The 10000-nt window shown below is 44.6% G+C and overlaps 1 protein-coding gene across 1 annotated transcript in view; it reads right to left on the bottom strand.

Moving 5' to 3' along the window:
* LOC134455968 (serine/threonine-protein phosphatase 2A 65 kDa regulatory subunit A beta isoform) overlaps positions 1-10000 on the bottom strand; it is a 33581-nt gene that overhangs the window by 22296 nt on the left and 1285 nt on the right. Inside the window, exons 4-5 of the mRNA XM_063207346.1 lie at positions 8991-9223; positions 2906-3053 (exon numbers count right to left, since the gene is read on the bottom strand). Coding sequence (XP_063063416.1) covers positions 2906-3053; positions 8991-9223 — 381 coding nt within the window. The remainder of the gene's footprint in view (positions 1-2905; positions 3054-8990; positions 9224-10000) is intronic.

Genomic DNA, 10000 nt, shown 5'->3' with positions numbered 1-10000 from the left:
TATTTACGTGCCCTGGCAGTAGGGCTTCACGATATTAGTAAAATATGCGATACACGATAACATGACTGCATATCGCGATATCGATATTACTTGCAATATTTAATATATACATATATTTTCCCCTCTCAACTTGCCATTCTACACTTTATCATGTATGAAACAACAGAGAGCAATGATTTATTTCCAACATTATTTTTATTCGGAAAAAACATGGCTAATATACAGCATCAACTTAAAATGTCAACCTTTTTAATACCTTTAACATTTTCACCAAATTGGCTGTTATTAAAAAGTAAAACGTAGGCATCACGATATAACCAACTTTTGCGATACATGTATCGCAAGCCGTGATATCACGATATCGATACATTTTCGGTATATCGTGCAGTCCTACCTGGCAGAATGCTTCTCTAGTCATTTCTCATACAATGTGAAAGACAACTAATTTCTCATACAATGTGAAAGACAACTCAAAATCTTTCTTTCATTCATTCATTGCTAGAGACTGGCTGAAGACATTTACTGGCAATCACCTTTGATTACTCTCTCCACTTCATAATCACCACACAAGCTACTCTGATCAAAAGTCACCGTTATGCCGGGGACCCGGGTTTGACTTTGGCAGAAGGTCATAATTTCCTGATCCTCCCCCATCTTGGCCCGTGTATACCAGGTGCTACCTACGTGACCCAGGCTGCTGGTGTGGTTGAAGAAGCTTCGCCATGAATTCGCTTCATTCGCTCTGGACGCGGCATTGACGTGTTTGATTCAGCTAATCACATAACGGCTCTGTCTTGACAGCCTGGGACATTCGTCGATATGAACGTTCCAATTGGTTTTCGCCGAACCGCGTCATAGCGAATTCACCTACGATTAGCTTGAGTTTAATCGTCAAAATTTGCTCTGATTGCTCAGTTGGCTTCGCTCCTGGCTAATTCGCTCTGGTAGCTTTATTCGCCTTCCCTCCATAGAGAAACAATGACTTCCGCCGCTCATGTCGCGCAGTTCGCCTTTGGTGTACACGGAGCTTCACCCTCTCCCACTCGCTTACTGTCACCATCTCACACCGTCCTATCAAATAAGGCATAAAACCCCCTTAAAAAAAAATAATAATAATTTAAAAAAAATAAACATTCTACCAGAGTATGTCAACTTATGAGTAGCACTGTATCCGAAGCCTGGGACTGAACAACACACTCCATTTAGGTACAGCTGATTACCGTTACTAGGCAACAAGGAAACTAAGCTGGAGGAATTTTATTAATGAAACCATCTTCAAAACAGTCCGCAGAAAAGAAAAAAAATCATTACATTGCACTTAGCTGACGCTTTCATTTATTTAAAGCGACTTAGTTATTATTTTTCAGGGTATTGGTTACAGTCCCTGGAGCAATGTGGGGTTAGGTGCCTTGCTCAAGGGCACTTCAGCCATGGATGGAGATGTAGGGAGAGGTCAGGGGGATTCGAACCTGCAACCCCTAGATTGAAAGACCAACTCTCTAACCACTAGGCCACGGCTGCCCCGTTAAAAAGCATGATTGTTTTAAACCATGCTTGGACTTTCGTACATTTAAAAAAAAAAAACACCGTTTAGATACGGGAAAATGGGTAAAACTATGCACGTTTACCACTAAGTGTGTACAAGTGGTGACAGCAAGAGTCAAACAAGATCCTTTCAACCCCTATCTAAATATTAGTCTTAGGATAGTACATCCTCACTACTGCTGATGAAGAATATGTTGTTTTCTGGCCCGGTCTAGTGTTCTGTTGAAATGTACCGATTCGTCAGAATGAGCTACCACTAGGCTGTTAGTATAGTCCTAACCCTAACCCAAACCAATGACCCAGTGGTGGTTTGCAGTACAGTTCGACGTGTAGGCCAACAGTCCAGGGCGATTGAGGACAAGACCCTGGTCTCTGTGTACGTCTTTTAGCCATAAATAGGCCACCATCTACTCTTCAGTGTGGAGAGGTCATGACATGATCTCAGAGATCTACGGCACTGTGCTGTTCCAGCTGTGTGTGCGCGCTCTCTCTCCCTCTCCCTCACCCTCTCCCTCTCCCTCTCCCGCTCCCTCTCCCGCTCCCCTCCCGCTCCCTCTCTGGGGCGGCTAAAGAGGCCAGAGAAACCATTAGCGCTCCGCCACTGGCCCTGGGTCAGCTCGGTTCTCCCATCAGAACCCACTTAAAAACATCTCTCCAGCGTTGCTTTGCCCTTTGACTTAAAAAAATATTTTTAAAAAATGGTGCACTCCATTTGGGGTTGGTTCAGATTCATTTTGTAGAGTGCAGCCAGGAGCTCGATAGGCATCCCTCCCAACTCTCGGATGTTCACCTTAAAAAGGTCTGAGCACCATGGAACTACCCTTGAGTTTTCTAGACAAATTTGCTGCGCTGTTCAAGTACACTGAGGATATTTTCCATTTAGGACATGATGCATGTCAATGAATGCCTTTGAGGTTAAATACAGTAAAATACCTAAAAATAAGGGCAAATCATCGACAACCAAAGATTGAACTTTTAACACCTTTCCAATCAGACTGAATTCAATACTCTGAATTTACCGGCCTGTCAGCTTTCTGATGCCTAGTGCATATTCTTCCTGGGGAAAGTGAGATTTGTCCTATTCTCACTGCCTGCAGCACACCAAGACCCACCTGCATGTCCCCTGCTGAAGGTGTGAAGGATGTCTCGGAGGAAAGGAGATTGAATGTGAGCACAAGGCTTGAGCATAGGTACTGTGTGTACCTGCTTGAGATGTACTGTATGGTGGGTGCACTTCTGCAGTATGCGTGTGTGCGTGCCTGTGAGAGAGTGTGTGTCTGAGTCAGAGAGAATGTGTGCGTGTGTGTGTGAGAGAATGTGTGTCTGAATCAGAGTATGTGTGTGTGTTCGGTCCATGTACCTGCTCATCAGAGGCCAGGGCGGTGAAGAGGGAGATGATGTCACTCTTGACGTACTCGAGCTCCAGCACCTTGGCGAACTCGCCCAGCTTGGAGGCTGCCGCGCGCCGCACCATGGGGGTGTCGTCAGAGCACAGCGTGCGGAAATGCCTAAAGAGATGGGAGGGAGAGGGAGAGAGAGAGAAAGAGCGAAACAAAGAGCAAAAGAAAGAAAGAAAGTAGCAGCAGGTTTTTAAGTAAAGTGAATAAAAGGTAAGTGACACCAGTGCTTGACCCCCCAGGCCCCCCTCCATCCCAGTGCATAATGCTCGACCCCCCCCCCCCCCCCCCCTTCCCCCCCTCAAAAAACACACGCACACGCATAGAAATGTCCAAAGGACAGATGGATGACATTTTAGGCAGTAATGTTCCTCCGCAGTCCTGCAAATTCAAAAGTCTAATGACCTGGTGGTAAACCCTGTTGGCCAGTCTTTTAGTCCGGCAATTCGCAATTTATTGCAATTGAACACAAATTCCTGCTACATATCGAGATCACATTGCTAGTCAATCGTCTCAAGGAGCATGGACTGTAAATTTGAGCAAAAAAAGCTAATTTGTTCTTCTCAGGTATCAGAATCCTCAAGTCTCAGACACCTGCAGCAACTTTGTAATGGGCTAGAGATTTACATCTTTTTTTTTCTTTGACATTCTTTTTTTTCTCTCTCTGGGGCCGGTTTGACCCATCTGGCGGACTGCATCCGGCCTCCGGGCCTTATGTGTGACACCCTAAATAATTATATAAGGCGAACTTGTGCAGCACTCACAGTTGCTCACCCATTTGAACTGAAACAAGTCCTTGACCTGACAGAGCAGGTCTATTGTGTGAGCAAACTAGCGGAGCTAACTGTTTAAATACCATAAACTTAGTTACACTTCCGACCATAACCACAATCACCAATCAAAGCAGAAACCACAGCCACGCCGGCGACACATGCAGGTGAAATGAGCAAAGCGAAGAGGCGAAGTTCAGTGTTCCATTCTGAAAGCTCAATGGTCAATCAAAACATTTATGTTGTTGACTCCATGGGCCGCCACAGGCAAGATTCACTCCTCATTTGCATGTTAAACTTGGCCGAATATTTTCGCGTTGCCCCTGTTCACTTACCCTCGGCCCACTTTGCTTAGCGAAGTTCGCTTGGATTGGTCAAAATTTGTGTGCATACCTGTGTCACCTGGCGGCAGTCCTCATTACAGCCACACTACCCAAACCACACTAACCAAAACCACCAAAACAAATAGATACAACTAAACAACCAAAACCACACTCAGGGGCCAGCTATACGGGAACGATTTTCTATGCCAGTGACAACGTTCCCCTGGGTTAACCATATGAAACCCACCAGAAACGTGGCACAAAACGAGTTTTTTGAATAATGGGTTCCAGAGTGCGAAAATCGAGTAACGCAGGCCTTTGCGTTGCCATTGTTACAGGCGAAACGGATTTGTTTACATCTGCATCACAGCCACATGGCCAAAAACAGTGAGGTAGCCTATCTTCACAATGACCACTAGCTTTGCGCACAACATTAATTCCATGCACAATGGCATCATCAGACAACTGTTTGTGTGGACTGTGGAGACTTTCATTTCTACCACGGTCAATATTTTACGTTTCAAACTGCCCAGTGTGGGTCACTCGTGTTCAAAATCTTAAAAAAAAAAAAAAACCTGACAAACACGAAGCAAAGCTTCATATTATCTTTTAACTGCGCACCCAAACAGTTATCAGCAATGCATATTATGTATACAGTGAGGAGAATAAGTATTTGATCACTTGCTGATTTTGTTGGTTTGCCCACTAATAAAGACACGATCATTCTATAATATTAATGATAAAATGTATTCTAATATGGAGAGACAGAATATCAAAAAGAAAATCCAGAAAATAACTTTGAAGAATATATTTTAATTTATTTGTATTCAATTGAGGAAAATAAGTATTTGACCCCTCTAGTCAAAGAAGACAAAATACTTGGTGGCAAAGCCCTTGTTTTCTTGTATAGAGGTCAGATGTTTCTTTCAGTTAATAACAATGTTTGTGGATATATTAGAAAGGACTATTGTCCACTTTTCTTTGCAGATCATCTCTAAATCGTTTAAGTTGTATGACTGTAGCTTGGCATATGGGAGCTTCTGTTCCCTTCACAGGATTATTATAGGGTTAATGTTTGGAAACTGTCTAGGCCACTTCATGACCTTAATGTGCTTCTGCTTGAGCTACTCCTTCGTTGCTTGGGTTGTATGTTATGGATTATTATCATATTGGGAGGCCAATCCATGACCCACCTTCAGTCTAGTGGTGGTGGAAAAGAGGTTGGCATGCAGCATTGTACGTTTACATGTCTCCCTCCATCCATTTCTTGACGATGTGAAGTTGTCCTGTGTCTTGGCCAGACAAACAACCTCAAAACACAATGTTACCACTTTCATGTATGATGTTGGAGATGGTGTTGTTCTTGAGATCATAGGCAGCATTTCTCTTCCTCCAAACACATCGAGTTGTGTTAATGCCAAACAGTTTGATTTTGGTGTCATCTGATTCCAGCACCTCCCAATCATATCCTAATCCAGTTTGATGTTCATTGGCAAACCTCGGGTGAGCCTGAACAGGTTCCTTCTGAAGTAGGGGTACCATACATGCACTGCAGGATTTTAATCCGCTGTGGTATTAAGTGTTTCCAATAGTTTTCTTAGTGATTGAGGTCCCAGCTGCCTTGAGATCATTTCCTAGATCCTCCCATACAGTTTTTAGGTGCTTTATTTCTTTTTTTCCTGATTATTAAATTCCCACAAGGTCAAATCTTGTATGGAACCACAGACAGGCCTAAGATTGATGATTGATGATCATTTTGTATGTCCTAAAATTGGGAAGAAATGTACCAACAATTTGCTCCTTAATATCCAGGAGCCCATTTCAGCCTTGTTGAGTTCTAAAATTGTCCCTGACATCCTTTGACAGCTTTTTGGTCTGTCTCATGTTGGCGAGTTTAGTTTGATTGATTGACTGATTCTATGGACTGATTCTGCACATTCAATGCGTCTTTTGTGCAGGTTACTATTAACAGGTGTGTTAAATTCAGATAACAAGTTGATTGAAAGTGCCATTTGATCTGCAGGATCAGAACTCTTAATGGTTGGCAGGGGATCAAATACTTATTCCCCTCAATTAAATATAAATCAATTAATATATATTCTTTAGAGTTAATTTCTGGATTTATTTTTTGATATTCTGTCTCTCCATATTAGAATACATATTATCATTAACATTAAAGACTGATCATGTCTTTATTAGTGGGCAAACCAACAAAATCAGCAAGTGATCAAATACTTATTCTCCTCACTGTATGTCACTAGTTGAAACAGGCGTAATGGGCAGAAAGAGAAGCGGTGAGCGCGCAGCAGCCTCCAGAGGAGGGAGAAATACCTGCCCGGTATTGGTATTCAACACCTTAGTTTAAACTTCTCAAATAAAAAAAAGCAGCATAAAGCGTACACAATCAACAGATGCCTAAATGGCAATGATTCGCTACTCTAGTCACTCCACAAGCTACACAAGGTGCCACATGCGCAAAGCTGGTAGCCTATTTTCCCACGTAGCACTCACTTCAGCATAATGAAAAATAACAACTATGCGATGCTGGTTTTGAAAATAAGTCGGCTAGCAGCAAATGCTAGTACACATGTTGGGATAAGAAGTTCCTTTAGTAACTTGACATGATCCTCCTGCATACAAAACATCATACTTAACTAATGAAAGGAGTAAAGACATCAGACTTACAACTTCGTGAGGGCCAACCAGTTATGTAGACTGTAAACTCCCTGGCGATTGTTCTAATGTCTTCCAAAATATTCCAGAAGTTGCAGGAGCAATTTGTCACGAAGCATGGTGCTGCTAAGCATGATTCAGCACAGTCTGTTGTTGTATAACTTGTCTCTGTGGCATCTAGTAATGTTCAATTATGCAGCTTGCACATTCTGATATTCTGAACCTGCTATGTACACGCTTGCGGAGAGTAAAGCATAATAAAACCGTCTTTCGCTTTTTACAAAGGGGGGGAATGACGCTATTTTTTTGTTAAACTATCCGTCGCTTAAAATGGACATAACTTCGGAATGGGAATGGCTAGAAATGTATCGTTTTTAGTAATAAAAAGCTAAGATCTTCAGCTTTTAAACAAGCCATGGCATATGTCTGTAGATCGAAAACAAAATTTGCTGGGTCTGTTAAAAAAAAATGAAACTTTCTGGCACTGTCAGAGACTGGTGTAAGGTCCCTACGTGACAGGTCATTTGCATGATAAGAGTATGGGCGATCACGACCATTAGCGAATACTTTGTTCTCAACAACTTCACATAAAGAAATGTGTATTCTGAAGCAAGACTGTCGTTGTCATCAGGACATGATCTTTTACTGAAACATGCTGTATGGTTGCAACTTAATTGCAACTCGGATTCAAAAAACACCCGCGTTGCGGTGTCATCTGGCCGAGGCCTCATTATCTAAAGCAGTGTTTCCCAACCAGGGGTACGTGTACCACTAGGGGTACGCGAGCACACTGCAGGGGGTACTTGGAAAAATGTGATTTTAACAAATGCATAGCCATAGTCACATTGTCTATGCATAGTCACACTAGAATAGAAAAGGTGATGTAAAACACAAGTTAGAGAATACTCATGGCACAACGAAAAAGCTTAGGGGGTAATGAGACAAAAAAGGTTGGGAAACACTGATCTAAAGGCACACATATTGCCCCAAAATGCATGCCTGTCCTGTTCAAAACCCCCCCACAGCCAAAGCTAGCGTGCTACTTTGCATTCATTTGCATGGGACATAGCCGGTCGCCGGTGTGAACAATACGCTGGAGCTCTATTTTTCGGTTGGTGTGGAAGGGCAGATATGTTTCCATGTATTTTCGTTACCACCAGTAAAAATCACTTCCGTCCCCCGACACTTCACTGCCTTGCTGTGTAAGCGCCCTAAACATGCATGCATACTAAGGGGGCGTTCACCTTACGTCACATGGATCCTGAAAAAGTTCAGGCTTGAATCATCTCGACCTTTTCCCACTGTCTCTGCAAACACCAACTCTACTCTTCCATCCATATTCACTTTACTAATCACACCACTAAACCAAGCTCAGCCATCACCATCCTCTTCCATATTCATTCGGCCTTGACATTGCTGGAGATGTGGGGGTAGCAGACCCTCACACATAACTTAAGCTTACATACACAAAACACCTCCCTCATCCAATAACTGCTTATTGGTCCCAGCCATGATCACACAGCTATACACACTGAACAATGCACCACCCAATTCACCACAGAGTAGACATCACCATCCATCCTTCCATCCTCACGGTCTGATCTTGGCCTCGACACTGCTGTAGACATTGTGGTAGCAGACGCTGACATTCACACCGACTAGCACCCCCTGTCATCATCACACGACTATGAGCACTAACCAATGCATCACCCAATATATCAGAAATCTCCATCCATTCATGCACCCCATACCAACTGTCTGATCTCGGCATTGGCTGTGCTGGAGACAAAGGGGTAGAAAATGCTCACACATATAAAAAACACCTCACTCCTCCAATCAGTACTCAAAATCCCAGCCATGATCACACAGCTATATGCACTAACCAATTAACCACAGACATCTCCACCATCCATCCATCCTCATGGTCTCACAGAGCTGGCGACGTGAGGGTAGCAGGCGCCGACACGTGCGCGCGCGCGCACACACACACACACACACACACACACACACACACACACACACACACACAGCACTCTTTTCATTCATACTCACGGCTCCCAGCCTTGGTCACACAGCTATATGTCCTCATCAATGCACCACCCCAGCCCACCAGTGACCCAGGTGCGATTCCGGCCCGGGTCATTTGCCGATCCTTTCCCGTCTCTCTCTCCCAACTCATTTCCCATACCTCTCATACCGTCCTGTCTGAAAAATAATAAAAATCCAAACCCCAAAAAACAAACAATGCACCACCCAATAAACACAGACATCTCCATACTCACTGTCTGATCTCGGCCTTGACGGTGCTGGAGACGCGCGGGTAGCAGACGCTGAAGAGGCCGCATGCGGAGGTGCGGGAGGTGAACCAGTCGCCGCTGGCCAGCCGCTTGACCAGGGGCTCGAAGTGCACCTCCAGGTCCACGGGCGAGTGCTCCTGCGAGATCTTGCGCAGCGACTCCACCGCCTTGTCCCGCACCACCGTCTCCTCTACCGTGGCCAGGCTCTCCAGTGGGGGCTGCAAAGGAGGTAGGGGAAGAGGAGGGAGAGGTTACCTTCGGGTGGAGGTGGTGGGGGGGGGAGAGGGAGATGTCACATTCGGGTGGAGAGGGCATGATGACCTCAGCCACCAATCACGTTCATGCATTCACAGACACTCCTCTACGATGGCCAGGCTTCACAGTGGCCAGGCTCTCCAGTGGAGGTTAAGGAGGGGGCAAGAGAGAGACGTTACATTTGGGTGAAAATGCACTCACACATTATGCACTCACACATTATTGCGCGCACACACACACACACACACACACACACACACACACACACACACACACACACACCTCTACACAATAGCCAGTCTTTACATTGCCTGTGTGGAGGGGAGAGAGATGTCACCTTGGGGTGGAAGAGGAATGACTTCAGCCACCAATCACGTTCATGCACTCCCACATTCTTACGCACGCGCACTTACACAGACACACACAGAAGGTTTTTCTCTTTGGAACTTAGCAGGGTGCAGCACCCCTGGCCCTGAGGCTGCTTCTCTAATCCGGACAGGTATGGCCAGGGGTGCATTTGAAAAGGTAAGCAGCGTGGGAAATGCTGCACTGACACCACTGAATAACATGGTACTGCTCCGATGACTGGTTCGCCAGTTACTACAGATGATAGATTGTGTTTGAAAACACGCACTTGGCAGTTATGGCTTGCATTTACTCACTCGAAGACAGACAGACTGACATACACATCGCTCACATGCACAGATGCCAGTCATATAGACACTACCCTGCACACAAAG

The sequence above is a fragment of the Engraulis encrasicolus genome, chromosome 9 (assembly GCF_034702125.1).
Source record: "Engraulis encrasicolus isolate BLACKSEA-1 chromosome 9, IST_EnEncr_1.0, whole genome shotgun sequence".
Taxonomy (NCBI): domain Eukaryota; kingdom Metazoa; phylum Chordata; class Actinopteri; order Clupeiformes; family Engraulidae; genus Engraulis; species Engraulis encrasicolus.
Note: the sequence above shows the minus strand (reverse complement) of the source record. Positions and strands in the feature narration are given on the sequence as shown.